General features: G+C 40.3%; 1 protein-coding gene across 2 annotated transcripts in view; it reads left to right on the forward strand.

Moving 5' to 3' along the window:
- The window catches only part of adcy3a (adenylate cyclase 3a), a 34,961-nt gene that overhangs the window by 5,259 nt on the left and 9,966 nt on the right, over positions 1–19,736 (forward strand). For both annotated transcript variants that reach the window (XM_054780939.1, XM_054780938.1), the window contains exons 3-14: positions 5,768–5,917; positions 7,184–7,314; positions 9,004–9,115; positions 10,428–10,555; positions 12,517–12,675; positions 13,081–13,246; positions 14,550–14,669; positions 16,226–16,368; positions 18,083–18,244; positions 18,395–18,482; positions 19,167–19,283; positions 19,357–19,625. In XM_054780939.1, coding sequence (XP_054636914.1) covers positions 5,768–5,917; positions 7,184–7,314; positions 9,004–9,115; positions 10,428–10,555; positions 12,517–12,675; positions 13,081–13,246; positions 14,550–14,669; positions 16,226–16,368; positions 18,083–18,244; positions 18,395–18,482; positions 19,167–19,283; positions 19,357–19,625 — 1,745 coding nt within the window. The remainder of the gene's footprint in view (positions 1–5,767; positions 5,918–7,183; positions 7,315–9,003; positions 9,116–10,427; positions 10,556–12,516; positions 12,676–13,080; positions 13,247–14,549; positions 14,670–16,225; positions 16,369–18,082; positions 18,245–18,394; positions 18,483–19,166; positions 19,284–19,356; positions 19,626–19,736) is intronic.

The raw sequence follows: 19,736 nt of genomic DNA on the forward strand, positions 1-19,736 counted from the left end.
CATTCTCGTCTTCAGTCATGATAAGCTATGGGGCAGGACTGACAGTCGTTTGGCCGGCAGCCCAGGCTCTCGCGTTGTTTAAGAGACGGACTGTCAACCGATTGCTAGTCTTGCGATACCCGGTGCATGTCTCTACAATCGACTCATCAAAGGATTCATGGCTGATTCTTATTCATCCAGGAGGCTGCTACCCAAGCAACCGCATCTCTTGCTTGTCAAACCAGAATATCCGGTCGCATTGGTTTATCCCTCACAACCCTACAAATTACAATATTTAATTTTTACACAATGTAACCTAAATTGTTAAAATGCTACCATTAAGGCAGTGGTTCTCAACTGGTTTGCCTGCGGGACCCACCGTCACCCCACTATGACAAGCGGTGGTCCAAATTGTGGAAATTTTACCTCAAAAACTTCTCAAATGTCTTATATTTAAAGGGACTGTTTGCAGCACAACGTAAGCTGCAGCGGTGAGACCAGGTTTGGGCCGGTTCCAGGTTTCAAGGTATACCGCGAAGTTTCAAAACCACTAAATTTGTCCCTCATGCCGTTCCTGCGGTGTGACAAAAAGTGGAGGTTCAGCGCGGCCGCTACGTGGAAACACGTTCTGTGTGTTTCCTCGCAGTCAGAACTGGGCTTTCGGTGTGTTGAAACCGCAGGCGAGGGTGTGGATAGCACCGGTTTTAGCTGCCTTGTTAGCATTGAGCTACGCTGTTGCTGCCGTTGTCGGTCGACCTATTACTCGCGTCGAGGATCACCAAATGTGGAGATGTGATTGAGAAAGAGAAAGGAGTGGAGGATAAGTGGTGCAAAACGTTTACTCTCCACTGGACAACAAGCAGCAACCACTTAACACGTTTTTATTATTATTATAATTTATGTTGCGACCTTGTTGAGCCACTTGCATTTTGCTTTGTTTGTTTTTTACTTTTTATTGTGTTGTGACTTGAGTTGCAGGATTAGCCACAGTAGACTGCATTGAGAACTGCATCTTATTTGGAAAGAATTCACTTCTTTTTTTGTTATTTATTTTAAATTCATAACAACTTCATCATCTTTCATTGTGTCCTATTATATGGTTGAAAAATGACTGTTCTGACTTGACTTTTCTTCTCTTTCCAATACCGTTATGTCAAAATAACACATTTTAGCGCTGTAATTACAATACCGTGAAACGGTGATACTTTTGCCCAAGGTTATGATACCATCAGAACCTTATACCAGCCCATGCCCCGATGCCATCTCTCTTTATACCAAGCTCTTCTCCAGCAGATATCTGCAGCTGTGTGTCGGACGGACGGCACGTTAAGTCCCCACTTGATAAAGTCACCCGTAAAGAAGTGAATAGCACAGACAAGAACGCAAGGTGCATTCGTGGAGCATAAAACAGGGATGTCCAAAGCCCGGCACGGGTGCCATTTGCAGCAGGCAAATGTTTTTTTTTATTGGCCTGCAGCTCATTCTAAAAATATAATTAACAAGAAAAAAAAAAACTCACCAGAAATGAAAAACTCAGCAGTAATTTTATGATTTTAAAAGAAAAATAACGTCATTTTAGTATGTAAAGAAAAAAAATACTCAAGAAAAAGTTTTTTTTTTTTTATCGTAGTATTATTTATTTTTTATAAATACTACTAAATGCTAGGGGTGTAACAATACGTGTATCTGTATCGAACCCTTCAATACACATGCGTACCAAACTGTGACCCCTGTATCGAACAATACGCAGTTTCATATTTATTTTATCAACTTCTGACGGCGCTCTGTGCTGAAAGCTCAGGGTATCTGCAATCGACTACTCTGGCTTAGGTTGCATTTTCAAGCACAGAGCCGCCTCCCACATTGATGCCATGCTGAAAATGTGAAAAATGCTGGCATTTTCAACAAAATAAAAATTAAAAAAGGCAAGGTAATTTTTTTGTATTGAAAAAATATTGAACCATAACACAAATGTATCAAACTGAACCGAACTGTGAATTTTGTGTATCGTTGCAGTTTCAAGCAGCATAGGTCCCAAAGCATTTTCATATACACTGCTGTATTTTGTCTCAACTGACTTTTCTGTGAAAATTATCATTTAAAAAAAGTAAAAAGTTGAGCAGTACTTTTTGTTGATGTTGCTGCTGACAGTTGCCACATTGCAGTCAACGGAATGAGCCATCAATCTCTTTGACCAATAGAAATACAGTACATTCTCTGTTATTTGATCCAAACAGGAGAATGTCTCGTTTCCGCACTTTCAAAAAGTCCTAGTACAACAAAGAGAGCTGATAGATGATGTCACAGCACCCTGTTTGCTTTGCTGCACCGACTGTGGGCATAAGAAAATTAGAACCAGTCTGAGCTGATCATGCAAATACTGACTCACCAAACAAATGTTGCATGCACAGTGCGAAGAATAAGTATTTGATCCCTGATTTTGGCTGGTTTTCACACGCTGACAATGGTGTGGACAGTCAAGAGCAGCGGCGTCAAACTCCTTTTCACCGCGGGCCACACCGCAGTTATGGTTACCCTGAGATGTCCGCCTGTAACTGGGAAACCGCATAAACGTATCATCACCTCACGATATTATTACACATTTGATTGTTATCATTGTCAATTTGGATTGTTTTACCAACAAACTTGCATTGAAATCAGAAGTCAAGGTGCCGAGCAAAAATAGAACTATTATACAACTATACGACTATTGTATAATTCATTTGAAATGGGGTTGACAACAAAAAATAAGAAACTGCATGCATTGCAAATTTTCTGCCAAAATTGACAGAAAAAACACATTCAGCAAGAAAGATTGTTTATTTTACTTGTAGTTTATTTTATTGATTTACATAAAACAATATAAATATATATACCTGTATATAGGTATATATGTTTTTTAAATGAATGAAAATCATAATCATAACATTTAAAAAAAAAACTTTAAATAGTAAAGATAATAACAAAAAATATTTTATTGTTATTATTTCCGGGCTTTCACGGGCCACATCAAAGGAGATAGCGGGCCGAATCTGGCCCCCCGGCCTTGAGTTTGACATCAGCGGTCGAGCTTTTATGCTAGGCTTATTGTAAGCGAGAGACAGAATGTAAATAAACGAACAAACAGGAAAACAAAACCATAAATGGAGAGTCAGACGGCGCGGTGGAACTTCGGTTTTCCTCGCTAATTTCTTCCTAAAAGGTCAGACGAAAACCAGAATGTACGAAAAGTGAAACAATCTTTTGTGAGTCCAATTCATCTGTTCCAGGCACCCAAAACTGTCACGGGGGGGTGGAGCCACGGATGACGTGGCGGATCCCAACGCAGAGACAGGAGTCCAAAATAAGATACAAAAGGTTTAATAACAGAAGGTGACCCGAGAAAGGGAAAAATACAACCAAGGCAGAAAGTACAAAACCAAAAGTATCAACAGAAAACGCTGTCAGCAAAAGGCTGACAGGAAATAACTATGATACAACAAAGAATTACTACAGGCAAACCTGAGCCGGAACAACGGTAGTTATACAAGTACATAAACACGACACAGAGCGGTAACGAAGGGGAGCCAGAAAGCAGGGAAGCAGGTAAGGAGCCGGACCAAGCGGAAAAGGTAACAGGGGGTAGCAAGGCGTACAATCTGGCACTGGCTTCTCGTTGCCGCTGGCTATATGAAGGGTGCTTGATGAGATTGTCAGCAGGTGTGTGCTGGGAACTCCACCCACACCGGCTGAAGCTGCACAGAGAGCAAACAGACAGAAGGCGGCAGCAGAGCGACAAACACCATCGTAACACAAAACTATGAACACGTGTAAATGTATGAATACTTAACATGACTTTTGCCTTTACTGAAGTTAGCAAACAAAGAGATGACTGGAGGCAGGGGGAGGAGGAGATGGAAGAGCCACGCGGACTCTCAGTACATTTACATGCACTAAAAAAAAAAAATGATTGCATGAATTTGCGTAAAACTGGCTTTTAAACACGCGTGTAAACACCTTAATTGGATCGTGTTTGGCTTTTCAAAAGGAAGATGAACATACCTAGATTATGCGAGTGGAAACTTGTTCTCTCCACTTTCTCTCTCTCTGCGCATGCGTCAGTCTCCGCGGCGGGGTGGAACCCGGAATTAACTGCGGCCAAGTGGGTGATGAAGTTGCTAAATGTTCGCTGTATGCGCATTGCTAGTAACACTTCAAGCTAATACACTCCTGATGAAAATTTTAAGATTGTGCAACAGCGCAAAATGTCAATTCATGCAATTTTTCCTGATCAACATTTTGATCAGGAGTGTATGTGTCAATGTTCAGTAGTTGTTGCTTGTAATTAAATTGTGCCCCCATGTTTGATGGATGCAACTTTAGCTATGATCTAAAGTGTTGCTCATGAATGTGGAGACAACCAGACAACTGTGTCTACCTTTAGTGGCTATTAAAGGCATAAAATGCAGTACACATGAATGGAGGAAGCCGAACACTCGTACTTTGTAATGTAAAAAAAGTACAGTAAATTCGGATGTACTGTATAAGCCGCCACTTTTTTCTTAAACTTTGAACCCTGCGGTTTATACAGCGGTGCAACTAATTTATGGCAAAATTATAATCTTGTGACATCTCTTTTTCTTCAGAACTACTACTAATGGTTTAAATACTGTGCCGCTATCAGTGCACTCACAGCCAGCTTGTCAACCCATTGGAAATTGCAGGAGGTCATTACTCAATATAACAGTCTGATTCGTGGTGTCATTTTACAAAAATACTAAACTCAACACAGAGCAACCTAACACTCAACAGGTATACCTGATAAATGTACCAATATGAGTTTCAAATGAAAAAAACAACTCTCTTTAAGTTTTCCCGTAATGCATTACATCTGAGCAACGCATTCATTGAGGTGTTGCAATCACGTCAGCTTCCCTCTGGGCTCTCCTGGCTTTCTCTGGTGGACAAAGGCAGCATTGCAGTGCCATCCACCATTTTCCATGCTGCTTGGCCTCCAGTGAAATGCTTTGCTCAAACGAAACGCATTACGGGAAAACTTTAAAATGTTGCTTTTTTTCATTTGAAACTCATATTGGTCCATGTTTGTTGATTTATTAGGTACACCTTTTGAGTGTTAAGTTGCTGTGTGATGAGTTCAGTGTTGTTTGTAAGATGAGACCGTGAGTCAGACTGTTGCATTGAGTCATGACCTCCTGCAATTTCCAATGGGTTGACAAGCTCGTCTTTCATAGATTCTGATTAGCTCCTGCCAAATAAAGAGCTGCCTGGTCCTCACAGACTCGTGTTTGCCATAGTGTGGCAATTTATGATGTGATCACATGCGGCTTATCCGCGGGTGCGGCTTATACAGCGAAATTTCCGGTAGCCATCACACTGTGCCTAGCACAATATAGCTTGGAAAATTCACATTTGCGGTCGAGACACAGAGACGCTGTTGCTGGGTCTCGCGGGAGAAACAAGCGACAAACTCTCTGAAAAAAAGCCCAAAGCAACAGGGAACTGTGGAATTTGCAAGCCACATTACAAAGACAAGCCCAAAGAAACAGCAACAACCTTGGTGAAAGCAACAATTGGACAGATGATGGGGGGTAAATACGTGTCAACAGTCAGTCACCCTCGCTCTGGACGCCCATGCAAGATCTCACCTTGTTCGTTAAGAATAATATGATTAAAGAGGAATGGTAGGGAAATATACATATCCTCACCGTGACAGTTTTCTTTGTGTAAAACCATAAATGCTGAAAATGTTCATAAAACAACTTTCCAATTGTGTATGTTGTGATTCCAGCTCCTGGCCAACATTGTGATCTATGTTTGTGCGATCACCGTGGGCGTCATGTCCTATTACATGGCCGACCGAAAGCATCGGAAAGCCTTTCTGGAGGCAAGACAGTCCCTCGAAGTGAAACTGAACTTGGAGGAGCAGAGCCAGCAACAGGTCAGAGGTCAATTTATCTGTTATATCAGGTATCATCTGGCTAATACAGTGGAACCTTGGTTAGTGTCATTCATTCTTTCAATTTTTTCCCATAAAAAATCATGTAAACCCAATTCATCCATTCCAGAAAGCCAAAAATGTTAACATAAAACGTGGTTATCGTTTTGCAATTGTAATTTTACATGCAGAAAACAATTCCAAATAGATGTAAATCAGGGGTGTCCAAACATTTTTCCAGCGAGGGCCACATAGTGAAAAATGAAAGCATGCAACTTTGCCATTTGGATATTTAGTAAAAAACACATGTGGATGTGCTAAGAAGTTGAATCTGCACGGTTTCCCCTAGGATTTTCTGAAACTGTGGTGGTGGGCTGCGTGGGACTGCCGCCGCTGTGTCGCGTCTGCAATTTTTATTTTTATTTTTTTATTATGACAAATAACAATTTTAATGACTTATTTATTTATTTATTTATTTATTGAATGATTTATTTAACGTTTTTTCAACCGAGAACATTGCAAAACCTAATTCAATGACAAAGTTGTTTGTTTATATGTGACTAGTACAAAAGTACAGTTTGTACTATTTGACAGCTAACATTTAATTATACTTTATTTACAAAGCACATCTCCACTCAGTGTGCTGAGTTTTACTGGCAGTAATAGCTACGACCCGCGCCTCGCGTGACCATCTTGTGGGTTTCCACTTTTATTTCCATCTGCGGGGCAGTAACATTTGTCCCATGATGTTTTCCAATTTGACAAGGCCAAAGGTGTCTTAAGGAAATGTGAACAAGCTTACTCTGTCCAGAAGGTTCCAGAAAAAGTCTTCAACACGAGTGGCCATAATATACGTTAATACATTTATCACAAACAACAGCAATTCATCCAGAACGGGACCATTACAGTTAAGAAAGCATCGGCGTGAACGTAGAGTTCCAGGTAGAACCGTCTGGTGACGTCACTTGCTCAGCCCCCTCCACGCCTGCAAGAACTGCCAATTACATTTTTTTTTTTTAATTGTAAATATTTCAAAATTTGAGTAAACATCTAACACAGGAAATATGCCTTTCACGGCGGAAATAACAAGATTAACATGTTTTCTGGTGTCATGAGCACTTTAAACGTTTTATAAATTAAACACACTGTTGCATAACTTAGGATTCACTATTCCGAGCTCACTCGTTCAGATTGCTGTCGATGTCGTCCCACCCAGATCATGAAGGAAAAGGTGGAGCATCATTAACGGCTTATTCATTCCTTTCGTAGGAACGCCTGCTCCTGTCCATCCTTCCAAAGCACATAGCTGATGAAATGCTGCAGGACATGAAGAAGGAGCCCAGTCAGAAAGAGATGCAGCAGTTTAACACCATGTACATGTACAGACATGAAAATGTCAGGTAATGTCGCAACTGTCAGTGGCTTCAAATTCTAGCCTGTACGTTATGCTGACGAGGGATGGGTAAAAATATCAATATGGAGATACTTTTTCTTCCGATGTAATATAGATAAATGTCCGAATGTCTTAACATTGATTATTATATGTGCCTGTAGGAGCATATTTCGTGAACCCACAGTAGACAATAGCCGGCTAAATATAGAGCCACAACAGTCCTGATTGGCTAAGGGAGAACCCGCACATTGTGTTCTGCGTCCTGATTGGTTGTAGACCATTGTAAATCAATTTCCTTCGTGCTGCTTCCCTTATGTGGCAAGTGGTTGCTAGCAAACTAGCTAACCGGAAAATACGACGACAGGAGCAATATGTTTTAACAAGGATAAGGAAATGCTAAGAGGCAGGGGAGGGGGAGTGAAATACGCGTGAGTCACTTAATAATTGCTTGTGTCCAACCTAGTAGGTTGATCATTAAAATTCAAACGAAATGTGAACTTTGAGAGCGTTTAAAGGAGAGAGCAATGTGAGAAAATGCTAATGCCAGTCTGAGAAAAGTGTATAAAGTGTATGGTGAGGGGTTAAGTCATATATAATAATTGTAAAGAGTTAAAGTTGGCTACTTCGCGGATTTGACTTATTGCGGGCTATTTTGGAAACCTACGAGGGAACACCGTATTCCAAAGTGACTCGCAGAAATAATTCCACTTCGTCGTCAGTCTAGACAAGCCGGACAAGCGGAAGACGGCCCTGATGTGCAAGCCTTCTTTCTTCTTTGATAGTTTTGGTACATCACGTCCTTCTGTCCGTGGTTTATTTACATGGTTTACATGGTTTATTTACTTATATCTATATTATATTACTATAGATTTAGTTATACAGTCAAACCTGTCTTAGCGGCCACCGGTATAGAACAGCCACCTGCCTATAGCAGCCACTGAAAAATCCCCCGCAGAAAATTTACGTGTTATAGACCCTGTGTATAGCAGTCACCTGTCTAAAGCGGCCAGTGGCCACCCATTTTGTATCCCTTGGTCAATATCTGACCGCATATAGCGGCCAAAATGCCGACTCAAGCAGAAGCTTCATGCACGAAAAAGTTTCGTTTTTTAAGCAATGAAGCCGTCGTGTAGACTTTAATTACTGAGTCCTAGTTCGACATAAAAAAGCCGTCTTCTTACTTTGCAATGCCGCCCTGAAAAGATTTAATGACGGCCAAAACGGTAATCTTCCCACTTTGCAATGCCGTGAATGGATTCTAAAATAGCCAAAACACCTCAATAAACATCTAAAATATCACTTAATTGCCGACTAATTAGAGATTAGAAGCCCATTCAATAAGAAAGGAGCGATGGTATTGTTAGTTTACGACGATCTTCGCACCTCCTCCGCACACAATTGTTCACGCACACACCCATTCATGACTGCTTCACGTGTATCCTGTACATATATCCTCGGGCTCGTTCACTGAAATTTTTATTTCTCGCTTTTAAAATCGTGTTTTAAAAAAAAAATCAAAGATGGAAATTTGTGACATTCTGCAGGACAGGAGCGAGCGTCCCCTGTCCTGCGCTCTTATTTGGCAAACCATGAAAAAAAGTGCGGTAAAAAATGCGGTAGTTCAACACCATACAGATACATTTCTAACGATACTAATCCGTTGTTTTGTGTCCATCTCTTGTTGTTGTTGCTGCAGTATTTTGTTTGCAGACATCGTCGGCTTCACCCAGCTGTCATCGTCATGCAGTGCTCAGGAGCTGGTCAAACTACTCAATGAACTCTTTGCTCGATTTGACAAACTGGCCGCGGTGAGTGTCTCATTATGACCAAACTATTACGGTTGTACGTGTGCGGTTTCCCTCTGTTTTGACATGGCAACGATCATTTAATGCACAGGTGTGTCTCATCTCTCGGGAGCTTTTTATCATGTTCATTTTCACTTCCATGGTGATGGCTTTCCTTTTCGGTGGCGCATAACCACCAGAAGAGCCTGCCTTATGCTTGGGAGACTGAATGAATTGCAAAAGGTTCATGAACAAGCGGTGTTAGCCACTTCTTGTAGCAGTGATCCACTCCGTGTACCAGCGAATGCGGCGCACACCGTTCATCCGAGGCATGCGAAACACGAGTAACGTCCTTGCAGTGTGCAGTGCGTATTCATCCGCTGCGTGTGCCGTAAGTAATTCTTGAGCGAGTTGAGTGTTTACAGACCAAAATTGCGTCTTTGATGAATTTATGGGAGAATGCTCCTGACGGCGGCCTTGTGGATTAACATGTTGGCCACACAGTCAGAAGATGTGGAAGATCTGGGTTCGTATCTCCCTTTGGGCGTGCGTCTCTGTGTGGAGTTTGCGTGCGTGGGTTTTCTCCTAGTAGCCCGGCTTCCTCCTACATAGCACAAATAAAAATGAAAATGAATGAACGCTCCTAAGCTTGAAGGGCCGTAACCTGAGAACCACCTGTATAGATGATTATGTGGATGAACAGCATTAAAGTTATATTGGATGCCCTTTAGAATCATTCTTCAAAGGTATACTTTTATGATCTTTAGTAAAGATGCAGGTGTGTATTTTTCGTACCTTTTTATTATTTTCAAAATTGTATTCTTTTATCAGATAATGTATTTGTTTATTCCACACAACAATAGCATCGGCAAGACAAAAAGTCCTGAAGGCGTATTTAACAGCGCATTTTACGGAAGCCCGTTTCCGCCACTGAAAGAAAAAAATATCCCAATGGTAAGTAAGTCATAATTATGAGACTAAAAAGCTCAAAATATGAGATAAAAAGTCAAAATTATGACGTAAAAAGTTGAAACTATGACACAAAAAGTCATAATGTGAGATGAAAAAGTCATAATTATGAGACTAAAAAGTTGAACGCATGAGATAAAAAGTCATAATTATGAGATAGGAAAGTCAATTATGATAAAAGTCATAATTATGAGATAAAAAGTCAAATTTATGAGATAAAATAATAATTATGGGATAGGCAAGTCATAATTATGTGATAAAAAGTCTAAATTATGAGATAAAAAGTCAAAATTATTATGTGCGTCTCAGTGAAAGTAATCAGAGGAAAAAATGTCTCTTCTGACTAAAACCAATTCCACCTTGTCAGAAATATCACCAGCTGAGGATCAAAATCCTGGGAGACTGTTACTATTGCATCTGTGGCTTGCCAGACTACAGGGAGGACCACGCCGCCTGCTCCATCATGATGGGCCTCGCCATGGTTGAGGCTATCTCGTGAGTACAGCTCCACTCGCATGTTCCCACGAGTCAATACGTGCATTTGTTTGTGTCGCCGTGAGCTTTGTCACATGCTCAGAGGGGAATTGATCACGCTGATGGGCTGATAGAGATTTTTGTGTTTCTGTGAAGTGAACATGAGAGTTGCTTTTTTTGCGGGAAGACTGCCGTGAATTCACGGGCTCGCAAATTCCTGAAACAAACAGAACAACAAATAAAGTTGCAATAAGGTTGCAGAAAAAGTGATACTGTTATGGGAATAAAGTCATAATTACATAATTAAAAAGGTGAACTAGTTGGAAAAAAGCCCAGCAGCAAAAAAAAAAACAGCTATAATTTAACCAGAATCAAGTCAAAACATTAAGAAGAAAAAGTTGCATTCTAACGAGAAAACAAGTTGCAACGTTACAAGATAAACTTGTAATATTATGAGGAAAAGTAACTCATTCAGTACCAAAGATGTAGTTATACGTTTTTTTTTAACCCCGAACGCCCAATCACAAAGACGTATCTATACGTCGTTTACGTTTTTTTCCACAAGAGGCAAAAACAGGTGATGATGCAACTCAGCACCGCTGTAGACCAAGTTTAAGCCACAAGAAAGGCCACTAGGTGGCAGAAGTGCATGTGATAAGCGCTCGGCGGCGCTCATGAAGCCGCAGGGAAACACCGAAGACAGGAAGGAGGACGTTGGAGAGCATGGAGGACTGTAGCGTGCAGAAAGTTACCATTGTAGGGACATTTAACACATGCACACACGCACTCGCATACACAAAATGCACGCGTGCACACAACATGTACACGAACACGTGCGCACACACGTGTACACACATAGTTCAGTTCTAAATGTGAAAATGGTAAATAGGTCATGGTGTTGTAAAGAAATGATTTTGATGAAATAACATTTTTTGTGTTATGTTGGTATAGTTGTTTAGATATTTGAGCTGTCACAAAAGCAAAAAATATTTGTGTCAAAGTGAAAGTTATGCTTGAAAGCTAACCTGTTTTTGTCGAGAACCGATATTTTCCTGAAACTTACCTATGTTCTACTGCTGATCACAAAAGAATGGGAAACGGTAGAAACAAACGTTTTTTTTCTGATCAAAGACGGGAGTCTAATCTTTCTTTTGGTATGTTTATATAGCCATAGAACACAATATTCTGTTTGCCTTGAAAAATAGTCTAAATCGTCTAAAATGGCCGCTACTGAAGGGGTTGAAACAAACAAAACAACAAAACGATCATTTTTGGAAAATTTGGTTGCGGCAAAAGTTAGAATGTTGTGAGAATAAAGTCAGAATATTAAGAGATAAAAAGTCATATTCTAACAAGAAAAAAGTTGCAATTTTACGAGAATAAACTGGGAATATTATGAATAAAAATAATGTCATTATAGCAGCATAGAGTTGAAATATTCAAGAATTTATTGTATTTTTTTTAACAGTCGTAATATTATGAGAAACAGTAAACTTGTAATTTTTGGAAAATTAGGTTGGGGATTAAGTTAGAATATTATGGGAATAAAGTCCAAATAGTATGAGGAATAAAGTCATAAAATTCCGAAAATTTTGTGAAGATTGTTTTAGAAGAAGAGTTGAAATATTGGAGAAAAAAAAAATCTGTAAAAATAGGAAATAAAAAGAGCAACATTCATATTACTGATAGGCTTTTTCAAAAATATATCACAAATCTGAGCTTGGACTCCTAAGGGTGTGTAATTTTTTGAGGGCATGTAAATTTCTGAAAATTAGGTTGCAGAAACGTATTCATCATAACTTGGTAATAATTTACGACTATGCGTAAACTGTACAGCCTACGTGTGCTGCTGTTTAAAAAGCCCACCAGGCGTGTGTCAAAAATCGGCTTTAAACTGTGTCAATGTTGTCATTTCTACACAGACACAGGAAGTAAGTAGATTTAATGGAGTGCCTGCGATGTGTCTGCAAACTTAACACCAGGTACGTGCGGGAGAAAACCCAAACAGATGTGGACATGCGAGTTGGAGTGCACAGTGGTACGGTACTGGGGGGAGTGCTGGGTCAAAAGCGCTGGCAGTACGATGTGTGGTCCACTGATGTCACCGTCGCCAACAAGATGGAGGCCGGAGGGATACCAGGGTAAGTAAGAACATGCGGTGCTTCACCGCAACGTCTCCCTGTTGGCTATATTTGAATAATGAGGCTGGCATTTAGTAGAGTGCAGACCCTCTCAAATGCTACACAGTCCGAATTTGCAAGGATGTTCACATACTGAGAAATCAAAGGATGCGGGAGCCACTATGATCTTTTTAAAACGCTTGTTGTTGTTTGTCGTTTGGCTTTTAAAAAGGCTCAAATCAGACTAACGTAGATATGCTAAGAAGTAACACAGTGGAACCTTGGTTGGCGTCATTCATTGTTTCATGTGTGTCGTGATATCCCAGTAAGGTGACTGATACTGTGGTGGTTGACGCAGCCAGCTTGGGATGTTTTCCCGCTAGGTGTTAGCAATCCTCCGGCTTGACCCTTCTTTGTGTGGACCAGTCGTGTCCACATCTCGCAGAACACCATGGAGTGTCTTCATGGGGAGTTTGAAGTGGAGCCGGGGAACGGAGGGGAGCGCTGCGACTACCTGAGGGAGCGAGGAATCGAGACCTACCTGGTGGTTGTTCCTAAAGGACCCGTGGGAAAGAATGGCATCAACAGCGTAGTGAGTAGAACCTACTACCTGCTCCTACCTAGTACCTGCTCCTCATACACTTGTGGTCACGAGTTCTAGTGCTCTACGTGAATTACGTTTTTCTACAAGGTGCATTGCATATTACTCTATTTGTCTTATTTTCTACAGACTGTGTTTATTAGGGATGTCCTGACCCACATTTTTTAGCTTCCGATCAGATCCTGTACTGATCTTTTTAAAACATTTTTCATAATAAGCTTTTTTTACAAACAGGAATATGTGGAATTGAATATGGTTCTGAAAATACCTCCAAAGTATTGCTGAATTCCACAGCACGACCAACAATATTGTTTGGCTTTCGTAACAAACCTCTGTGAGTCAGATCCTTAATCCAATAAAAGATCCAGTGAAAGATCAAATTGGAAAAAATGTGCGTGCAAAATACTTTTTGGGTAGGACCAATCATTTGACATGGTTATAGATCAATTTGTGCTGTGATTTACAATGTATGACTTGCTTTTTAAACAAACTCTCTGGAACGCAATAGTAATTTATTGACGGTCCCTAGTATAAACAACCAGCGGGTTACAGCAGCACTTCCCGTGCTGCGAGCCCCCCGGACCATGACACAGCTGTCCGGGCACGGTGAGAGGGAACTACCGCTGTAGGTACAGCCTACCGGCCCAATCTCATGGCAGAAGCTGATTTTATCCGATCTTCTACAGCGGATCCTGAAGATCGGCTGAAGTGTTTGTCAAATGCATCCAGTGGCATCACAGTAAAAGACACCTAATGTTGGAATTTGGAAGGGGTTTTTTCTAGAAATGTCTCAAGGACTTTCCTAACTTGTAGAAATGTACAATCCTTCTTCTTAGATCTTCACTGAGACTTTCCATTCTTCTGAGTGTATTGGTCAAATCAATGAGCAGTGTTGGGCAAATTACTGTATTTAAAAAAAAAAAAAAAAAAGGCATAATATTTACTTTCCCAAAAACATCATTGAATTACTAATGCAGGGGTGTCCAAACGTTTTTCCAGCGAGGGCCACTTTGATATTTTGCAAATTACAAGTTCTATATATTTCATCTCAGCTTTGTCGTCAGTGGAAAAAGCATATTATTAGTGTCAACTTCACTCTTTGGTCTTTTTTTCCCCCGTTTTTGCTGTTTTTTTCTGTAAGTTTTCCAAGTATTTCAACTTTGTTCTTGTATAATATTTTAATCGATTGACAGCCCTAATTTTTTACATTTCTTTGTATGAATAAGATGTAGAATCTGACACACGGACTATTTGGAACCAGTCGCTCACTGCTTTTTTTTTTGTTTCACTTTAGAAACTCTCCGTATCCTCGTCCAATGGAAACTCCCCGCTGCTGATCAATACGAGCGACTGTAACGGCAGCGTGAACACCGCCTGCACCACGCCGGAGGAACCTGAAGAGCTGGACACAAGGGTAAACAATGTTCAAGTCCAATTCACGGCCTATGCTAGTTTTAAAACATGTAAAAAAAATTAAAAACAAGGTAAAAATGTGTTGTGTTTCTAAATCCCTCCACCTTGACTGAAGCACCAACTGCAATGAAATAACTCCACCCAAAACCTGATACAAGCATCACTTTGCTTTTGCTGCCTGGATGCATCTTTTGGAAAAGTTGTGCTTTCTTTGTGTTTTTTTATTTTCTTTTTCGGACACATTAGACCAGATCCAAAGCGGTTGGCCCTCTGCATATTTAAAAAAAAAAAAATCATTATTAGATATTGCACTACAAACTGTTTGCTGTGTCACATTTACAACCCTGTAAAGGCGCCCAAAATAGAAAAAAAAAAAAGTAAAAAAAAAAAAGCCCCCCCTCACTTCTCAGATGCAGTCAAAGTCAGCCTCCGGTGCAGAAATGAAAGTTTTTAGATCAGGGGTGTCCATGGGGGTCATTTGCGTCCTGCAGCACATTCTAAAAATATCATTTAAAAAGAAAACTGAAAAAAAACCCGGTCATAAATGGAAAAATCTGCAATAATTTTAACGTCGGCCTAGTGGTTAGCATGTTGGCCACACAGTCAGGAGATACGCAAGATCTCCCACATTCCAAAAACATGCATGTTAGCTTCATTGGCGACTCTAAATTGTCCATAGGTGTGAATGTGAGTGTGAATGGTTGTATGTCTATACGTGACCTGTGATTGGCTGGCGACCAGTCCAGGGTGTACCCCGCCTCTCGCCCGAAGTCAGCTGGGATAGGCTCTAGCATACCCGCGACCCTAATGAGGATAAGCGGCATAGGAGATGGATGGATGGAATTTTACAAGTCCAAATACAAAGACAAAAAGCTTGGAACCTAACGAGAAATTAGGTTATGGAAAAAGTTGTAATGTTAAGAGAATAAAGTCAAAATATTAATGGGAATAAAGTCATAAAATATGAGAAGGCAGTTTACAAGAACAAAGTTGAAATAGTTGGAAAATGTATTAGCACAACAACAGAAAAAAGTTGGAACCAAACAAAAAAACTCGAGAATAATATTGTAATATAATGAGGAAAAAAGTCATTTTAGTAGCATAAAGTTGGAATATTAAAACATTTTTATTTTAAAATAACATTTAAAATAATATTATGAGGAACAAACAAAAACAACAAAGTTGCAATTTTTGGAAAATTAGGTTCCTGCAAAAGTTGTAATGTTACGAGAATAAAGTCAAAATATTACATGAATAAAGTCATAAATACGAGAAGGAAATTTACAAGAACAAAGAAATGAAATAGTTGGGAAAATTTATAAAGGGCAACAACAGCAGAAATGGCAAAAAATGGCAGTAATTTTACGAGAATAAAGTCCAAATATTAAGAGAAGAAAGTCATATTCTAGCGAGAAAAAAGTGGTAATGTGTACAGTCGGTGTTGTGCTCAGTCTTGCTATTTTGTCTTGATCTTTTGTGTTTCTGCTTCCTGGAGTGACGTGTTAGAAAGAATGAGTGACATGTCTGCCATGGAATTGATGATCTGTGGAACTGCAGGTGGTAAACCCCTCTTTCCCAAACCCTCGGCGAAGGCTGCGACTGCGGGACCTGGCTGAAAGGGTGATCGATGCCCAAGAGAACGAACAGGAGCTCAGCAAACTGCTCAATGAGGCTCTGCTGGAGAGGGAGACTGTCCAAGCGTAAGTTCACACGTTTTTCACACACAAAAGGCGCAGTTCTGCGTCGTGGTTGAGAGTGTGCCGTGCACTTCCCAGCCGAAACAGTTGAGGTGGTGTTTTCCACTGAGTCAACAGATACTCGTCGACCATTTAGCTTGTTAGCTTCCTTCGTCGCCAGTGAACAAGAGGCCTTTTCCACCAAAATCCCTGGAACTTTATTACCAAAAACTTTTCATACTTTTAAAACTTTTAATACTTTTAGGTCTGGGGTGTCCAAATTGTGGCTCGTGGGCCATTTATGGCATGTTCTAAAAATACAATTACCTCATTCAATCCCAGCCATTTTTCAGAATTCAGTCCCTCCAGTAGCGGCCATTTTACACGATTTTGACTGATCTTCCAAGATGTATGGCTATATAAACATGGAACCCGCCAAAAGAAAGATTAGACTCCCGTCTTTCATCAGAAAAAAAAGTTTGTTTTTACTTTTTTCTGTTCTTTAGTAATCAGCAGTAGAAGAAAGGTAAGTTTCAGGAAAATATCAGTTCCCGACGAAAAAAGGGTGAAAAAAAGCTTTTTTTCAAGCCTAACTTTCACTTTGACACAAATATTTTTTGCATTTGTGACAGCTCAAATATCTAAACAACTATACCACAATGTAAACAACACAAAAAGGGTCGTTTTACATCAAAATCATACTGAACTATGTGTGTGCACGCGTGTGCGCATGCGTTAGAATTTCCCTACAATGTTCAACCTTCTTCTCGCTACACTCCTCCGTGCTCTCCCACTTCCTCCTTCCTGTCATATGTGATGTTACCATTGAAATAATCCCTGAACTCTTATCAAATGCACTTGTGCCACCTTGTGGCCGTTTTTATGGCTTAAAAGTGCTCTGAAATGTTAATGCATTAGTGCAGCGACCCATCGTCGCCTCTTTTTGCCTCTCTCACAAAAAAAACATAAAGGACGTATAAAAACGTTGTTGGGTTGATGAAATACGTTATAAATACATCTTTGGTATTGAATGAGCTCACAAAGTCGTAATATTTTGAGAATTAGAGAAGCGTAGACCTCCGCCAAACGCCACGGTTTCCTCCATATTGTGAATCACACCAAAATAATAATCCTACATTTTTTGGATTCGATTTTTTGTAGATCCAGATCACCCCCAAAATGTAATCAGTTCTTCCATATCCCATTTCCGACAATTCCTGAAAATTTCATCCACATCCATTCACAACTTTTCAAGTTATTTTGAACACAAAAAGACAAACAGATAAGTGTAACATAATTTTTGGAGGAAATGGTGTATAATAATGGAAATAAAGTCAAACTATTACGGGAATTATGGGAATAAAGGCATGACATTACCAAAAAAAATCATAAAACTAAAGCAAAAATGGGGAAAAAAGAGCCAAGCCTGAAGGTCTACTATGAATAGGCTTTTTCACGTACGTCACGAAAAGCTTTCTTAGCATATTCACAAAACATCAAAGTGGCCCTTGCATGCTTTCCTTTTTCAGCGTGTGGCCCTCGGTGGGAAAGGTTTGGACACCCCTGCTCTAATGTGCATGAACTAACCCCTCGTCCACCATGGTTTGCCTCAAACAGCTTTGGGTGTGAATGCTGCTGCGGTTGCATACGCACCCCACATCATAGCTTCACGTACTACATCCAAATCAACAATCCTACTTCATTTTGCGTAGTTGAGGCCGTCGTCCTCTCTCATCAGGCTGAAGGGGAAACACACCAACCGTCTCTCGTTGAGGTTTGTTGACCCAGACTTGGAGACCCGCTACTCGGTGGAGAAGGAGAAGCAGAGTGGTGCTGCCTTCTGCTGTTCTTGTGTGGTACTGCTCTTCACCGCTGCTATGGAGGCCCTCATAGACCCCAGGTAGGTAGGTAGGAAGGTAGGTAGGCGAGGCCTGCAGCTGCAAGAGGCTATTTGGAATGAATGATAAGCTAGCTGCATTTACAAATGAACAGTTACTGAGTGCTGCTGAGAGTGTGCATATTCCTCATAAGGCTTTGTCTTCTTGTTCAGGTTGATTGCAAATTACATCACCTTTGCTGTGGGAGAAGTCCTGCTCCTGATCCTGACAATCTGTTCGCTGGCTGCCATCTTCCCCAGAGTAAGAACAATTTGACTTTCACTTTCACTCTAACTTAGATGCCGATGAGCCACATCCACCGAGCGTGGAAACCTTTCAGAAGCAATGATGGGAGAAAAGAAAACTTAATCAAATTTTATATAAATGCATGTCCATTTTGGAAATAAAGGCAATTATTTTCTTACAAAAAATAATATATTTTATATATTTATATATATTTTTATATATTTATATCCTAAATTTACAATAAAAATTTTATATAACAAGAATAAAGTCGGAAATTTATCAAAATAAAGTCGTTAATTTACAAGAAAAAACTCATTACGAAAATAAAGTCAGAAATTTACAAGAATAAAGTCGTCAATTTATGAGAAAAAACTCAAAACGAAGTTGCAAATTTCCGAGCATAAAGTCGTACCATCACACCTCATATTAACACTTTATTCGCATACAGTTACCACTTCATTCTCCTAATACTACGACTTTTTTCTCGTACATTTACATTTTAAATTATGACTTTTTCTTGTTAGATTAAAACTTTCTCTTAATATTTTTGACTTAATTATTGTAAAATTAGGGCTGATTTTTCTGTTTTTGCTGACCCAATTTGGACATCCCCTCTTCATGTGATTACTTTTTGCATAATCTTCTTTGCTAATCAGTGTTCTGATGAAAACAAGCAGTACTTTTGTGTGTTTTTTTCAGGTTTTTCCCAAGAAGCTTGTTGGTTTCTCAACTTGGATTGACCACACTCGCTGGGCTCGCAACACCTGGGCCATGGCGGCCATCTTCATACTTACCATGACTGACATTGTGGATATGGTAAGGTTATTGACCATAGAGGCCCACCGGGCCATGGATAACGACTGAGCTGGTTGTTCTGTCCGTCCTCTAGCTGAGCTGTCTGCCTCAAAGCCCAACGTCAGTCAACGCCCCGTCCTTCTCCTCCACGTGGTCAAACCCTGAAGGCTGCCTGAACAACCCCAAATATTACAGCTACATTGCTGTGCTGGCGCTGATGGCCACCACCATGCTGGTCCAAGTCAGCCACATGGTTAAGCTCACGTTGATGCTGCTCATCACCGTGGCGACTGGCGTTGTTAATATATATAGCTGGAGGGATGTGTTCGACCGCTACGACATGGCACGCTTTCAGGAATACAGGTGAGAGGGAAAAAAAAGCTGATTTTGATCATTTTATAGTAAACATTTCACACGCTGGCCGTCTTTTATTCTTTCGACAATTTGCAACTTTGCATATCATTGTTCTTCTTC

Source organism: Dunckerocampus dactyliophorus, chromosome 7, assembly GCF_027744805.1.
Source record: "Dunckerocampus dactyliophorus isolate RoL2022-P2 chromosome 7, RoL_Ddac_1.1, whole genome shotgun sequence".
In the NCBI taxonomy this organism is placed as follows: Eukaryota; Metazoa; Chordata; class Actinopteri; order Syngnathiformes; family Syngnathidae; genus Dunckerocampus; species Dunckerocampus dactyliophorus.